General features: G+C 39.0%; 1 protein-coding gene across 2 annotated transcripts in view; it reads right to left on the reverse strand.

Moving 5' to 3' along the window:
• Window positions 1-18,366, reverse strand: part of KIF26A (kinesin family member 26A) — a 195,177-nt gene that overhangs the window by 43,722 nt on the left and 133,089 nt on the right. For both annotated transcript variants that reach the window (XM_070751483.1, XM_070751476.1), the window contains exon 5: window positions 4,067-4,250. In XM_070751483.1, the coding sequence (XP_070607584.1) occupies window positions 4,067-4,250 (184 nt within the window). The remainder of the gene's footprint in view (window positions 1-4,066; window positions 4,251-18,366) is intronic.

Consider the following 18,366-nt stretch of genomic DNA (forward strand, 5'->3'; position numbering starts at 1 on the left):
CCCAGGCATGACCCCATTCACTCTCCCCAGGCATTGAATTATGAGTGTGGGCACTCATGCAGGCACTTTCAGCACCTGAGGAAAAAAGGTTTGCCATCACTGCTCTAGATGGTAGGTGGGTTATAATTATATTAAACTAGATATACTGTGCAGTGTTGGTTTATTGCTTCAGAGATATTTCCTTACCACAGTAAATGGGGGGAGGAGAGGGAGAAGAAGTGACTTCCAACATCCTCTTATGGAAAGCTGGCAGGGAGCATCAGAATCAATATTCTTTCCTTCCTTTTTCTTTCCTCCCTCCCTCCTTTTTCCCTTTCTTCCATACCTCCCTGTCACTCTGTCATTATCCTTATTTCCTTTCCCATCTCTCCTTACTTACTTCCATCCTTCATGTCCTTCCTTTCCTCCCTCCTTTCCTCTCTCCCTTTCATCTCTTTCCTCTTCTAGCCTCCTCCTTCCTTCCTTCTTTCCTTCTTTCCTTCCTTCCTTCCTTCCTTCCTTCCTTCCTTCTTTCTTCTGTTTTTCTGTCTCCATGCAGATGCAGGCATTTGTGTTTGAGTAAAAGAATTTTGATATGACTAAGTTTCTATCGCTCCAACAACAATAACAAAAAAAACCCTCCCAATTTCCCAGGCTAAAATATGTGGCAGTTGAAGGAAACAGAAATACTCTGAAACCGACAAGTCTACGACTACCCAAATGCTCCATTACCAAAGTAACAGGCTCTATTGCCAACCTCCCATAAGAGGAGCTATTTAAGAACCCCAGAAAAAGGAAACAGACCACCTATACAACATCTTCACTGGCTGGGGAATTCTGAAAGTTGAAGTCCAAATTTCTTCAAGTTGCCAAGGTTGGGAAACACTTATCTACAACATACAGTGGAAGGACTGTAACAGCCACTATGTAGGGCAGACAGACATAACACTTGCAAGACACATCCATGAACACCAATGAGCAGATGGACGACACAATGAAAATTCCTTAATTTATCAGGTCCAGCATGCATGTGCGCAACAGTCAGCTTTCCCTGGATGGGACTTGGAGGCAGCTCAGGAGTTCAGGGCCACCATGGCAACAACCACAATAATAATAACATTTAGAATTTAGATATAACACTTTACAACCCTCTCTAAGCAGTTTACAGAGAGTCAGCTTATTGCTCCCAACAATCTGGGTCCTCATTTTACCGACCCCGGAAGGATGGAAGGCTGAGTCAACTTTGAGCCTACTGAGATTCGATCTGCCAAACTGCTGGCAGCTGGTGATGAACAGAAGTAGCCTGCAGTACAGCACTCTAACCACTGTGCCACTGTGGCTCTTAAGCCACAGTAAGACACCGGTCTCATGTCCCGCCCAACTGGAAAAAATTGGCGGGGAAAGTGGCAACGGGCGATTGGGTGGACATGGATGGCAATGCGGTGAACCACCTGCTGCCCCCCTGGCTCCACTTAGAGCCTCCAGCCAACCCCCTTGCCTCTTAGCACCCCCCTGAGGCATCCCACCACTCGCAGGAGGCAGTACCACCCACTTTGGGGACCAAAAGTATAGGGCAGTGATGGCAAACCTTTTTTCCTTGGGTGCCAAATGAGCATGTGTGTGTGTGCCATTACACATGTGTGAGTGCCCACACCCATAATTCAATGCCTGGGGGGGCGAAAACAGCTTCCCCCACCCTCTGGAGGCCCCCTGGAGGCCAGAAAGTGCCTGTTTCCCAACTTCTGGTGGGTCCAGTAGACTTGTGTTTCACCCTCCCCAGGCTCCAAAGGCTTTCCTGAAGCCGGGAGAGGGTAAAAACACTCTCCCCCATCCCCCCAGAGACTCTCCAGAAGCCAAAAAAAACCCTTCCAGAACTTCTGTGCCAGCCAGAAATCAGCTGGCCTTCACAGACATGCACATTGGAGCTGAGCTGGGGCAACAGCTCACGTGCCAGCAGATATGGCTCCACGTGCCCCCTGTGTCACCTGTGCCATAGGTTCGCCATCACTGGTATAGGGTCTCCTACTGAGATTTGATCTGTCAAACTGCTGGCAGCTGGTGATCAGCAGAAGTAGCTTGCAGTATTGCACTCTAACCAATGCACCACCGAGGCTCATATATCAACAAGTCATTCAAATCATGGTCACGTATCAATATGGCTTGGTCTAATTCTTATATCATTAATCAAATAAAAGAAATACGGATTTTACCCGGTTCTTGGGCCGACCACAACCACATACTCCTAACTCTTAACAACCAGAATAACATAATACGCCAAAGATGGACTATGAATCAATCCACCATAAATGAAAAACAATTTAAAACCCACCTAGAAAATGAACTACCAAACTTTATAAAGACCAATAATGAAGGAGATACATCTCTTCAGATAATTTGGGATACAATGAAAGCCTACATACGGGATACAATGAACGCCTACATACAATGAAAGCCTACATTTCTTACTGAAGGAAGGTAGAACTCATTGAACTGGTCTGCCCCCAGAAACTTATGGATTTGGTGGGATTTCAAAGGGAATTGAGAGTTGTACCAGAAGCTCTGTTGCATGGTCCTGCTGAGGCCCTGACCAAGGCCTTCAGTAGAATCGTGCCTGAGACCTCTCTTGGTCCATTGCTCCCAGCATTACTCACTGTCTATAGAACTAAGGGAGCTGAAAAGAATCAAGAGATGTCTATAGGAAGAAGAAGAATGAATCTGAATGAACATAAGTTTATGCCGTTATTAAGGCCTAACTTAGTAACTGCAGCCAAACTTTAATATATCTCTGCACATATTGTATCCATAGTGACACCACATAAGGGTTAAAGGGTGGAGACATTAAGCTTCAGGGCTGTTCAGAAGAATTTTCCACAGATAATGATAGCCAAATAACTTCCACATGATTTTAGACATGAATAAGAAAAAGACAACTCCCATATTTGGGAAAGGTTTCCCATAGTATCAGTGGGTCCTAACAGACCTATTATTATCAATGCATCAGCACCTTTCCCAAAGCTCTCCTTTCGGAACCGGTAGTGGAAATTTTGAGTAGCTCAGAGAACTGGCAAATACCACCTCTGGCTGGCCCCACAATGGGGTGGGAATGAAGATTTTGCAATATCCTTCCCCCAGGAGTGGGGAAGGAATGGAGATTTTTGCAATACAGTGATCCCTCGATTTTCGCGATCTCGTTCTTCGCGAAACGCTATATCGCGATTTTTCCCACCCGATGACGTCACTCTCTTCCTTCCTTTCTCATCTTTCTTTCTCTCTTTCTTTCTCTCTTGCTTCTTCCTCTCTCACACTCTCTTCCTCCCTCTCTCATCTCTTTCTTTCCTTCTCTCTCTTTCTCTATCTCTCCCCCTCTTGCTGGTGGGCGGCGGACGGCGGGCAGGCGGTGGGCGGCGGGCGAGCGGGGGCATCAGCGAGGAAGACCCAGGGAAGGTTCCTTCGGCCGCCCAGCAGCTGATCTGCTCGGCAGCGCAGCAAGGAGCCGAATCGGGGTTTCCCCTTTGCGTGGGCGGCGGGGAAACCCCGATCTTCGTCTGCTCGTTGCTGCTGCGCTGCCGAGCAGATCAGCTGCTGGGCGGCCGCAGCAGCAGTGAGCAGACGAAGATCGGGGTTTCCCCGCCGCCCACGCAAAGGGGAAACCCCGATTCGGCTCCTCGCTGCGCTGCCGAGCAGATCAGCTGCTGGGCGGCCGAAGGAACCTTCCCTGGGTCTTCCCCGCCGCCCACGCAAACTCCACCATCTGCAGATGCGCGGCCATGAAAAAAAGGGTGCGCATGCGCAGATGGTGTTTTTACTTCCGCAACCCTACATCGCGAAAAATCGATTATCGCGAGGGGTCTTGGAACGGAACCCTCACGATAATCGAGGGATCACTGTATCCTTCCCCTGTCATGCCCACAGAGCCAGTAGGGGGCAAAAGTTAATTTATCCCGTCTGTAACCATGAACTACATTCTTGTCAACAAGAACAAACAGTTTTTCTGGATTAGATTAGATTCATTCCAGTCAAAATACATTTGGCTATCCAATTCTTCATTATTATTGAGGAAGCAACTAAGAAATAGAGATTTAAATACCTTTCCAATTCCTGGGTTGTCTTTGACTTTTGATACAGCTCTTAAAAGGCATGGTGGTGCTGGAGGAGGATACATCTGCAGGATGCCACTAAAATTTGTGGCATAGATAGAGACACCATGGGAGTGCAGCAAAGGGGCATGGTGCTTCTTTTTCTTTGAGGACAGGTTAAGTTTCTGGGCAGCTCTGAACAAAACAAGACCAAGAAAAAAGTTAGCATTATTATATAGAAAGAGAATTATTATTTGTTGTAAAACAGATATTCAGCACCATCACTGCTCGTTTAACAAATCAAGCAATTTTATTCTATAATTAAATTTAAATGTCAACAATAATAGAAACAGATTAAAAATGAAATGGCAAGATATTTGTGTAATTTTCCTCTCTAAAAGAGTTTTTTAGTTCTATACTAACTTAAAAACAAGCTTTGGCAGAAGCCTAGAAGAATCAAATTAAAGTCTGCCGGAACCTCAAGTCATAAAATGCTGAAAGAATTTTAAATTATCATTTCCAGGGCCAGATGAGTTTTTGCTGCTGTTAACATTTATACAAAAATTACATTAATTTGTATCCTAACAAGAGACAAAGCAAAAACTTTTGGCGAAACCAAATTAGTTGGCCTGAAGCTTGCAAGAAAATCCCCTCCAACTATGTGTAAAAATCAAAAGAAGGATGAAAGGTTAGAGGGGACAGGAACTGTCTGAATTTTAGCAACATGGTTTTGAGTAGGGTTATAATTTTTTCCTAATTTCATTGTCTCGTTAAAAAAAAAGAACATAAATTGAAGTAGCAGCATTACCTTTGGAAAAATAAAAGTTTTCATGCACAAAAATAGTTAGGATTGCAAGCAATGGAGAAATCCATCTAGCTCCACATCAAGTCCATTTACCATTCTATTCCAACTCACATAAAACTCACGTTAATCCATACAAAACATACATTTAAATTTAAATACGCCATAGCCTTGCCTTCTTTCAAAGTTAGCATTCTGAAGGTTAGTTATATTAAAGCATTGTTGATATATTATTCCAGTATACTTTGTAAAATGAAAACTGAATGGCAAAATTTGAGAAGTGAAATAAATCTGACTTCTGAAGGATAATCACCTCACATCCCATGCATCAACAGCCATGTTCTCTTGAACCCCTCAAAGGCCGAAGAGGGAGAGAACACACAAAATGTGGTCCTGTGCAAAATTGCCTATTCTTTCTTTAGGCTTAAGCTTATGTTGTTGTTGTTGTTGTTGTTGTTGTTATTATTATTATTGTTATTATTAATTAGATTTGTATGCCGCCCCTCTCCATAGGCTCGGGGCGGCTCACAACAGTGATAAAAACAATACATGGTAACAAATCTAATAATTAAAATCTAAAATAACAGATTTACATTAAAAAGTCTAAAAAGAAAAAAAACACCAATAGATAAAATACATACACAAAGTCATATCATGTACAAAATTACATAGGCAAGGGGGGGGGATGTCTCAGTTCCCCCAAGCCTGACGACAGAGGTGGGTTTTAAGGAGTTTACGAAAGGCAAGGAGGGTGGGGGCAGTCCTAATCTCTGGGGGGAGTTGATTCCAGAGGGTCGGAGCCGCCACAGAGAAGGCTCTTCCCCTGGGTCCCGCCAGATGACATTGTTTTGTTCTGCAACTCTTGATTATTCCCCATCTCCTACCCCACCCTTCACCCATATGACTACAAATATTTTTTTCCTAGCATGCATACAGATGATTCTTGTTTTGATGCATATAACAATGATCATTCCTCAGCATGCAATTATGTTTGAACATAACAATACACTCATTTTCCTTTTCCTTGATCTTTTAACTTATAATCATGAAGTTACATACCATTATTTTAAATTGTAAAACCACCTTGGATAAATTTAGCAACAAGATGAAAATCTATTTAATGGAGTAACTAAATAAATAAAGATATAGTATGCATTACTAGCATAATCAAGTCTGCAAGTTCATTCTGCAAACATAACTTAACACCTGCCCACTAGAGGATTTGCAAGATATATTCTATCTTAGAATATAGCAAGGATCTCTCTTGAGTACAAAATATGGGTTTACAAAAGCAACAAAATAAAACTGTAATGCAGCATAAACCAAAGGCCACGGCAAATCACTCTGGTTTGATAGCACAATTTAATTTGCATGATGTTTATATAAATTGATTGACAGCTAGTACAAGAGTGTCTTGCAATTCTGAGATACTATTGATGTATTTCTGATACTCAGGTTTAAGATGGTTCTCTATGACCAAACAGCCTTGAAATATTCACTGCTTTATAAAAAGACATCTTCATATTTTTGATGAATAGGGAATATTATGCATATTTTAGCTATCATGATATGTTGTAACACGGAAATAACAAATAGGAAAAAAATAGCTCTAGAGAATCTTTTCAATGCTCCATGATGGGATACATGAAATCCTGATAGATTAATGATTGCTTCAGTACATTCTGCAGCTAGAGTCCCCTTGAGAAAAATATATAAAAGAGAAAAATATGCCAAGATTGAATTATGCATCCAATGTTTATTCAGACACCCAGGCCGAATGTTAATAGCCAGATACATTTAGTGCTCACAAGGGAATCCACAAATGAAAGATGTAGGTCAGGTATACAATAAAGGTGTTAGATTTGCAATAAAACCCAAGGCTACAATCTAATCCTAGATTAAATTCAAACTAAAATAATTGTCAGACGTGGAGCCAAAATTAATTTGCATCTGGTTTGAATTGACTTTCCTAAAAAACTGAAATTTAGATTAAACTCAATTTCATTTGAATTCTGAAATAATATTACAGAGACTAATTTGAAGGCCTTCAGAAGTATACTTATGGGCCATACTTAAACAAGAAGCTTTATTCCCAATTTTGATATTTTGGCATTTATTACATTACCCTTGGTGACCTAAAACTATTTCATGCAGCTTTAAATATGGATCCAATTATGGAATCATCAAAATTGTAAAATGTAATAATAAGCAGCATGTTTACTTAAAACGGGAATTATTATACCAAAAGAAACTGAAACAAAAAAATGTTTAAAAAAAACCTCTCAAACTAGAACTTGAGTTTTCTTCAGCAATTGATCTACATATGACCATTAAAAAATGGGAGATCCTTAACTTACAACCAATTGCTTAGCAATTGTTCAAAATTATAACAGCAATGAAAAATGTGTCTCATAACTTATGACCACTGCAACATCCCCAGGGTCACATGATCAAAATTCAGATGCTTGGCAACCAATGTGTATTTACAATGGCTTGCAGCATCCTGGGGTCATCTTGCAGCGTGATTGACATCTGCAAGCTTCCCAGCTGTCTTCTGACAAGCAAAGCCAATTGGGGCAGCCAGATTCGCTTAACAATCACATGAATTACTTAACAACTGCAACAGTTTTTTGATTAACAGCCATGTAAATTTGAGCATGACTCACTCAAGAATTACCTTGCTTAGCAATGGGAATTCTGGACTCAACTGTGGTCATTAATTGAGGACTGCCTGTATGTTTAGTAAATAGTGTGCACATATTGACAGGACTGTGGTTATCATTTTTGAATGGACATATATCACGCATTCCAGGATAAACAACATTATGCAGGTCATATCAAGAAAAGCAAGTAACACTAGGAGCTGTAAGAAAAATAATAATTTCCATCTTCCCCTTCCTTTCAGCTCATTCAATTTTCAACATTTTGCAAAGTGGCTTTCATTCAATTTTTTTCCTATACAATTAAATCACCCCAGTATGCTTACTTCCCATTGACCATTCACTTTTGTAATCAATTGTATTGGCAGTTCTGTGTTAGCAAAAACTTCAGAAGAGAAGGAGTTAGGGGTAGTGATTTCTGACAGTCTCAAAATGGGTGAACAGTGCAGTCAGGCGGTAGGGAAAGCAAGTAGGATGCTTGGCTGCATAGCTAGAGGTATAACAAGCAGGAAGAGGGAGATTATGATCCCGCTATATAGAGTGCTGGTGAGACCACATTTGGAATACTGTGTTCAGTTCTGGAGACCTCACCTACAAAAAGATATTGACAAAATTGAACAGGTCCAAAGATGGGTTACAAGAATGGTGGAAGGTCTTAAGCATAAAACATATCAGGAAAGACTTAATGAAGTCAATCGGTATAGTCTGAAGGACAGAAGGAAAAGGGGGGACATGATCGAAACATTTAAATATGTTAAAGGGTTAAATAAGGTCCAGGAGGGAAGTGTTTTTAATAGGAAAGTGAACACAAGAACAAGGGGACACAATCTGAAGTTAGTTGGGGGAAAGATCAAAAGCAACATGAGAAAATATTATTTTACTGAAAGAGTAGTAGATCCTTGGAACAAACTTCCAGCAGACGTGGTTGGTAAATCCACAGTAACTGAATTTAAACATTCATCTTCATTTATTCTCAACTCTTGTTTTATCACAATTCCGAAGCCACCCATTCCTAGTGAGTTCAACTTATTCTTGTTTGAACTTTTCCTGAAATGCAGGACCTAATCTACACTTCCATTGAACAAAATGCTCAGAAGGATTCTTGCAAAGGTTTTACTTCTTTCAGCAAGCATTCATCTTTCACAACAGACTTCATAAAATTTACTACCTTTCTGCCAGTGTTTGTATATTTTTACATTTTCTCAATGTTTACATTTTTCACTAAACTTTCTACCTAAATAGGCAAAATCATGTACTTGAAATTATTCCTTCTGTTTTATCTGTTAAATTACCCTGATCTGATGCATTAATTTTCAGATCCATGCTTTTCATTGCAACGTGTAATCTATCTAATATTCATTGCAAGACCAAAGTATGTGTATGTTTATGTCTTCAACTAATATAACTCCAATGATACCACAAGCATTTCTCATACATAATAAATACATTTTAAAAACCAAGAGATCATCAAACATCTTATCCTTACTTCCTACTCAACAGGAATCATTCACTGAACATTTAATTTATTCTCCAAAAAGACATAAATTTACATAAATCATTGCATAATTCAAGCCTATTCGTTTTATCATATGTGTTCTCTAAATCAATGAATATTTTTTGCTTTACTTTAAAATGTGTTTTATGTCTTTTTATGTACCAACATACGGAGAACTGGATTGACAGATGAATGTGCTATAAGAAAAATCACCTATTTTGAGCCCACTGATTTGGCAGTTGTGTTGAAAATTTTTCCTTTAAAATTCTCATTGACAGAATTATTCACTTCACAGAGAAGGAAAGCTTCTAATCACAGGATAGAAAATTATTTTTGTCCAGTTATCGCTAAACATAATTTTGAATGGAAAAATATGGAAACGTTGTTAGAAGGACAATTCAGACACATACTGAATTTGTTTGTTGCACAATATTTAGAATTCATAAGAATCCTTTTGAGCATAACTTCACAAATTTTATTTTGGAAACAGTGAAAGGGGTGAGGAAGAGATATCTAAAGCTAATATTTAACCATTGGAACGTGTTTAAACAGAAAACGTATTCATAAATACAGTGATACCTCATCTTATGAACTGAATTGTTTCCAGGATGAGGTTTGTAAGGTGAAAAGTTTGTAAGACGAAACAATGTTTCCCATAGGAATCAATGGAAAAGCGATTAATGCGTGCACGCCCAAAACTCACCCCTTTTGCCAGCCAAAGCACCCATTTTTGCGCTGCTGGGATTCCCCTGCTGGGATTCCCCTGCAGCATCACAAAAACACGGAAGTCCATAGGTGGGGTTTCCCATGGAGGGGAGTCTCAGGGGAATCCCAGCAGCGTAAAAACGGGCGCTTTGCTGACAACAGAAGTCCGGAGGTGGGGCATCCCAGTGGCGGCGGCTTGGGTTTGTAAGATGAAAATAGTTTGGAAGAAGAGGCAAAAAAATCTTAAACCCCAGGTTTGTATCTCGAAAAGGTATCACTGTATACTGTAGTTTAAGTGAGGCAGTGATAAGACTGCATGTATATACATTGATCCCAATAACATTGCAATCCTAGCTTCACAATAAATTTTTGACATTATATATAAAGAAATATAAAAGAGTTATAAACTGAACTTCTCCATAGCCCAGAATTCTTGATAAGGCAGATATCTAAATGTTGGGCTCCTACATTTTTTTTCTCCGTTTTCTTCATACATGTTTCTGTGTGATGGAGTATAAGAATGTTCTAATTTTCCATATCGGTTCATTTCACTAAGGCAGGAGAAGGCAAAGTTGGCTCTTCTATGACATGTGGACTTCAACTCCCAGAATTCATGAGCTAGTATGTTTGGCTCAGGAATTCTGGGAGTTGAAGTCCACAAGTCATAGAAGAGCTGACTTTGCCTACCTCTGCACTAAGGCAATCCTATGATTAATACATTTGAATCACTAAATACTTAGGACAGAAAGTGCAGTGTAATTTATGACTTCTCTCATTCTCAGCAAGATTCTATGGAAAATGTCCCACAAGGAATAAAGGCTGTCATAAATAAAACTCTATTGGATACCATTCCCTCCCGCCATCCTTGCTTTTATAAAAATGGCATGCTGTCCCTTACTTATGGATAGATATATTGGTAGAACCATGGGTAGATATATTGTATACATCAACATTACTTTCTTCAGACCCTTTCAACAACCACCATAGTCAGGAGGTAATCTTGCAACATCAGTCTCAAAATGTATTACATGTGGTCCTTGACTTACAACCACAATTAGAAACATAAAAGATTGACGGCAGACAAAGACCTCATGGTCCATCTAGTCTGCCCTTATACTATTTCTTGTATTTTATCTTAAGATGGATATATGTTTATCCCAGGCATGTTTAAATTCAGTTACTGTGGATTTACCAACCACGTCTGCTGGAAGTTTGTTCCAAGCATCTACTACTCTTTCAGTAAAATAATATTTTCTCACATTACTTCTAATCTTTCCCACAACTAACTTCAGATTGTGCCCGCTTGTTCTTGTGTTCACTTTTCTGCAGAGCCTTATTTAACCCTCTAACATATTTAAATGTTTCGATCATGTCCCCACCTTTCCCTTCTGTCCTCCAGACTATACAGATTGACTTTATTAAGTCTTTCCTGATAAGTTTTATGCTTAAGACCTTCCACCATTTTTGTAGCCTGTCTTTGGACCTGTTCAATTTTATCAATATCTTTTTGTAGATGAGGTTTCCAGAACTGAACATAGTATTCCAAATGTGGTCTCACCAGCGCTCTATACAGAGGGATCACAATCTCCCTCTTCCTGCTTGTTATAGCTCTAGCAATACAGCCAAGCATTCTACTTGCTTTCCCTACCGCCTGACTGCACTGTTCACCCATTTTGAGACTGTCAGAAATCACTACCCCTAAATCCTTCTCTTCTGAAGTTTTTGCTAACACAGAACTGCCAGTAAAATACTCAGATTGAGGATTCCTTTTGCCCAAGTGCATTATTTTACATTTGGAAACATTAAACTGCAGTTTCCATTGAGCCCAACATTTCTCTTGTTAAGTGAAACATTCATTAAGTGAATTTTGCCCCATTTTATAATCCTTCTTGTCACATTTGTTAAGTGAATCACTGCAATTGTTAAGTTAATTGCCACAGTTGTTAAGTGAATCTGGCTTCCCCGTTGATTTTGTTAATCAGAAGGTTGCAGAAGGGGTCACATGATCCTGGGACACAGCAATAGTGATAAATATGAGTCTCTTGCAGCCATCCAAATATTGATCAAATTTACCATGTGGATGCTGCAATATAGGTGTCATAAGTCACTTTTTTCAACGTCGTTGTAATTTTGAACAGTCACTGAATGAAAGTCTGTAAATCGAGGATTGCCAGTTTCATTTTGTCTGTCCTCACTCCAGGATTTCACTTTATTGAGGAAAAGTCCAAACCATTTTATCTCTATTTTCTACAGGTTATGATAAACTGATATATTGCCTTTGATTGAGTTTTTCTAGGAGTTCACATGTGCACTGCACAAAAATATTGTTGCCTCTTCTCAGGGAAAAAATTGAAAGCAGCTGTTATGGAGAGCAATTAACAGTGAGCACAATATGCAACCTTAATTTTACTTCAGCTGCATAATAAATGTCTCTGGAGCTTCCCAAAACATTTATTTATATATGAAAACATTCAGTGAAGCATCACCAACTGCCATGCTGGCTGGGTTGAGTGGAATTATAGTCCAACACATCTGGAGGGCAACAGCTTGGCAAGTTGTTGTAGAGGGCACTAAAGTTCCTTCTGTAGGGGCAATTTCAGAAGCACCACCAATAATTCATAGAAACGTAGAAGTCTGATGGCAGAAAAAGACCTCATGATCCATCTAGTCTGCCCTTATACTATTTTCCTGTATTTCATCTTAGGATGGATAAATGTTTATCCAGGCATTTTTAAATTCAGTTACTGTGGATTTACCAACCACGTCTGCTGGAAGTTTGTTCCAAGGATCTACTACTCTTTCAGTAAAATAATATTTTCTCATGTTGCTTTTGATCTTTCCCCCAACTAACTTCAGATTGTGTCCCCTTGTTCTTGTGTTCACTTTCCTATTAAAAACACTTCCATCCTGGACCTTATTTAACCCTTTAACATATTTAAATGTTTCGATCATGTCCCCCCTTTTCCTTCTGTCCTCCAGACTATACAAATTGAGTTCATTAAGTCTTTCCTGATACGTTTCATGCTTAAGACCTTCCGCCATTCTTGTAGCCCGTCTTTGGACCCGCAGGGAGGTTCAGAGCAGATTCAGAAAAGCAAAAATTCAGGGTCTTACATGACAGGATCAAAATGCAAAGATTGGCTAATGCTCACTACATTCTGAATAACCCATCTACGGAGAGGGGCGGCATACAAATCTAAATAAGAATAAGAATAAGAATAAGAATAATAACCTTCACACTTGTTGTACAACAAAGCTCCATGTCACTCCCACCAGCAATGGGTTGCTCCCAATTCAGTCCAGTTCTGCAACCTGGTAGTAGCGATGGCAGGAGGCTCCACTCATCCACCGAGAATGCTTCTGTGCATGTGCAGAAGCTTTTGCGCATGCGCAGAAGCGTTGCACACTTGCAAGAGTACGTGAACCAGTAACAACGGTTTTTAGAACCCACTACTGACTCCCACCGAACCCCTTTGGACTTTTCTGAACTATGATTTATGTTGCACAGTCTGCTTTTAACGAGAAGGAGAAACTGTCATCTTAATTATTTTAAATTTCTTAAAGGAATTTATTTAAACTATGGTATATGGTAATGAAAACTAGCATGGCACAATGCCTTGACCAGCAGCAAAGGAGAAGCAATTTTAGTCCCCAGAGAGCTTGCCAATTTCAGAACATTCTCTGTGTAATGTCCTGCCCCAGCTATGGACCACAAAGAACTCTCACACAAAAAGGCTGTACAAACCTTAGTTTATTAATTGAGGACTACTAATGAGATTACTTAGGAGTCGTCAAACACAAATACACTGTAAAACAGTCTTTTCTGAACACCAGTTGTTAATTTAAATTCATTAACAGCCAGCATGAGTCCACGAAATAATAACTTAATTCGGAGTAAATAGAATCTTATGGTGGTTGGCAAAATGCCAAAAAGCAATTTGCAGGAAAAAATCCAGAGAAAGAATAAAAGCTGATTAGTCTTTTCTGTAGTCAGGAGATGAAGGAATATGAACATCATTGTTTCCTGCAAATTGACTCCTTCATCATCATTCTTTAAATAGGCGAGGGGAGTGGCCAATTAGCCCCAAGCCTTACTCCCAAGGAGACCTCCTCCTGATGAATCATTTCCCAGTACCTCCAATATACATATGGAAACTGTATCTATAATTGTCAAGACCTGCTATTATGCTGGATTGACAATCTCAACTACAAGTTGTCAACCTTGAAGCTGATCTAATAGAAGCAATCTTGGATCTTTAGTGCTGCCACACTGGAGCAAGGGTTAGAAGGGGGATTAGAGATAACTGGGGTTGTGTAGTCAAAATAAAATACTTTCTCTTGGGAACCAAGGATGTTCTCACACCTGGCTGGAGGAAGGAGGAGTGACAGCGGACCCTGCCCTGATTGGGTCATGCGACTGATTGCTTGGGGTTGAGGGGAAAAGTTTCACTTTTAATTAGATGGAAACCAAGGTTCCCCTGAGAGTTGGTTTTCACCAGATATGTGCCAGTATGATATTTCCAATAAAGCTATTCCTTGAGGAATCCACCTGGATCTATCACTTGGAACAGTGACACAAGTTACAATGATGTTATTTCTACATAAAGCATTACAGTACAGATATATTGCAAAGCATAGAGGGTCCAATACTAATTTCTTCTTCGGTAAATCGTTGTAAATTAGGTTTTCCGATGCATTCAATACTATTCTTCACATACAATTAGGAAGGTTTCACCTGAAGGGTAATGGACATTAAGGTTAATACAAGCACACGGGTCTGATTTAAGCAAAACCCTTATAATCTAAGAAAGCTGGAGATGCAGGTACCATCTTTTTCCTTGAGTTTGACTAATCTTCTGCAAAAGACATAATGAAAAGGAGCTGAACCACCCATTCCACCACCTTCTGACACCTTCCCTAATTAATGCTTTTGAAATGTCACTATATATTATTTTCTCCTGTGACTCTGAAATCTACTGTCTGCATTTTGCTTAACTCTTTTTGTCTTTAATAGAAGTCTTTTAAGATGCTCCCGAGAGTTCTTCCCTCATAGTAAGGTGTCAGAGCAGAAAATAAAAACTAATATACAGCACATTGAGGAGCACTCAAATATCAAATGGCAAGGGATAGGCCTGTAGCTTGTTCTTTTTTCTGTGCAATTTACAGATTGCTAAATTGGCTGCTGCATAGCTGAATAAAGAAAAGTCAAGAAAGAGAAACACAGGAAAACCAATTCATTAAGTGGTATTCGTCCAGGGAACCAAAATTGAAAATAAATCATTATAGTATGCCTGGATAATTAAAGAAAGGCCTTAAATTCTCAATTCTAGAGTCTAAAATAGGACATTCCAAATTAGTGGAATCTGATAGAGCTTTCACTACAATCTGCTGTACTAAGAGTAGCAAAGAGTACTGTGGTATAAAGATGAAGCTGTTTATTTGTTATGGCAATGTTAACAATGATTACTGGAATAGGGAATTTAAGCAAAAGAACATATAAGAAGCTTCGTAATGTCAATCTTTCTTCCAATGCTGAAAGAAAATTTAAATTTTAAAACCAAAATCTGAAAAAAGCCTGATATTTTTATTCGAGACATAGAAACATAGAAACATAGAAACATAGAAGTCTGACGGCAGAAAAAGACCTCATGGTCCATCTAGTCTGCCCTTATACTATTTTCTGTATTTTATCTTAGGATGGATATGTGTTTATCCCAGGCATGTTTAAATTCAGTTACTGTGGATTTATCTACCACGTCTGCTGGAAGTTTGTTCCAAGGATCTACTACTCTTTCAGTAAAATAATATTTTCTCATGTTGCTTTTGATCTTTCCCCCAACTAACTTCAGATTGTGTCCCCTTGTCCTTGTGTTCACTTTCCTATTAAAAACACTTCCCTCCTGGACCTTATTTAACCCTTTAATATATTTAAATGTTTCGATCATGTCCCCCCTTTTCCTTCTGTCCTCCAGATTATACAGATTGAGTTCATTAAGTCTTTCCTGATACGTTTTATGCTTAAGACCTTCCACCATTCTTGTAGCCCGTCTTTGGACCCGTTCAATTTTGTCAATATCTTTTTGTAGGTGAGGTCTCCAGAACTGAACACAGTATTCCAAATGTGGTCTCACCAGCATTCTATATAGCGGGATCATAATCTCCCTCTTTCTGCTTGTTATACCTCTAGCTATGCAGCCAAGCATCCTACTTGCTTTCCCTACCGCCTGGCTGCACTGTTCACCCATTTTGAGACTGTCAGAAATCACTACCCCTAAATCCTTCTCTTCTGAAGTTTTTGCATATTTTCCTCCAGGAAACGGTCATGAAAAATACCTGCAGTTTTGCAATTATTTTAATTTAATTCATTCAACTTCTATGCTACCCAACCCCGTAGGACTCAGGGCGGTTTACAATAAAAAACAATACAGTAGTACAATAATAGAAAGAAGTCAAATATTAGCAATAATTATAAAACTCCAATTATAAATCCCAACTAAAGTCAAAAGGAAAGCACAATTATAGATAGCATGATAGCATGAGACATTTAGCCAAAGCAAAACTAGAGTAGTTCTACAACTGATTGTAAAATGAGAGAGAGAGAGAGAGAGAGAGAGAGAGAGAGAGAGAGAGAGAGAGAGAGAATGCCCTAACATGTCAAAGACATGAGGATCAGGAGGAGGGGTTTGCATCCATACTTTGGTTATGTTAATTTGTGAATGGTAGGTTTGTTTTTACCTCAGCTGCATTTTTCTCTGTTTTATGCTTTTGTATTCTTTTAATATTACAATTTTAGTGTTCAATAAATTTATGTGTTTAGGAAACAAATTTTAATATTAATTATTTATATTATTTTTATCTGAACTGCCAGAAGTTTCTTTAATGTTTTACTCATACCAACTGTTGTTTTTTTAAAAAAAAGGTCTTACAGAATTTGGCAAGGAAACTGTACAATGTCACACTAAGAACGGTACAGGTCAGCCAAGAGTTAATCCAGGAAAGTGACTAATAAATTAGAGCTGGTGCTTCAATTACTGACCAGCTAGAGAGGCGCTGTTGGATGAACTAAAATCTGTTCACCATTTTTGCCATCTTTTTAAAGATTTCTCTGGCTTGTCTATATCTGCATATAGGCAAAACAAGGAAATGGCAACAGTTGCAATAGTAGTCCTTCTTTAATATAATTAACCGTGCAGTAAAATTTACAGGAAATTCAACTGTTTTTCCTAGAAAATCATTCACTTATGTTTAAAAAAGTCATTTAACCAGCCTAACAAAATGACATTTGATTGATACCTTCTGTTGTGTAAAGGCCACTTCTCACACCGAATTTCAAAGACACAGGCCTCATCCCCTTTTTGGTGAAAAAAAATAAAATATGCAAACTATTTTGAGTAATTCATTCTATTGGCTCCAAGCCAAACCAATGAACTTCAAAATACTAGTAAAAATTTGACACTTAATGGATCTGGCTCTAAGCCAAAAATGCAGATTAGCCCCATGCTAGAAAGTCATTTCCATGTCTTTTCAAATCAGGAATTTTTATCCTATATTTTTTTTCAAGAATTATCTTCCAATTCTTCCATTTGAAAATAAAATCATCTGGATTAGATATTTAATAAAAATAAATATCTAAATATCCATTATCTAGACCTGAATTACTAACTAGGATAGTGATATTCCAATGAACACCATATTTTATTCATTTTAAAATATGCTCCATAAAGTTTCTTTATAATAAGTTTTAAATGTACATTATTAGTCTTATCAACAGGAACAAATGGAATTGCTATTCACCTTTTTTAAAAAAAACAACAACCCTGCATTGCTAAATCAAATCTATTAAATTTTCAAAAGTAGGGCCCAAATGGATGGATTAATCCGTAGCAAGGTGGAAAATTAAATTGAATGTGCACTTTCTTGAACATCCAAATTAATCATCATATAAAGCAAAGTAGTGAGAAATGTGACCCAGACTATTGAAAATAATAGATGATTGCTTCAAATCATATGAGATTACATAATCAATGAAGAAAAAAGGTACTTCAACTGTATTTAGTCGAAGAAGTTCTTCAAAGAAGTTGAAGAACAATTACAATGTTTATTGTATGCTGAGATACATATAATGCTAATTTTAACAGACAAAGCATTATGCTTTAACACCTCGCAGTTTGCTTGTGCCTGTCAGTCACCAGAGCGCCGGTTGCGAAGGGAGTGCAAGGTTCCACCTACCTGCCCAGATGCTGCCACTTGGGTTCTTTTACCCTCTGAGCATGCACAGAATTCTTTGCGCATGCACAGAGCAGGTGTAATAGCAAGTGGGCGGAACCTCGAGCTCCCTTAGCGATGACTGACAGACATGAGTGAACTGGGAGTATTTCACCCCCGCTTTCAGGGCCAAGAATATATAGCCAGCTCACACTCCTCACTCCTTCACATCAGACATCCCCATAGCAGAGGCACACAACAACAGTGCAGGAGGAGACATCCCTGATCTACTCAAAGAACTGCTACCTCAAGACATTCCCAACACTTTGAAGTAGCAGGTTTCTGGTGATAGGCATGGAAAACCCTGAGGAACTACCACCTCAAGCCATGTCCCACTGAAACCAATCTCTCTTTGTTCTCAGAGAGAGAGACTAAGCAAAAACC

The sequence above is a fragment of the Erythrolamprus reginae genome, chromosome 1, assembly GCF_031021105.1.
Source record: "Erythrolamprus reginae isolate rEryReg1 chromosome 1, rEryReg1.hap1, whole genome shotgun sequence".
NCBI classification, from domain to species: domain Eukaryota; kingdom Metazoa; phylum Chordata; class Lepidosauria; order Squamata; family Dipsadidae; genus Erythrolamprus; species Erythrolamprus reginae.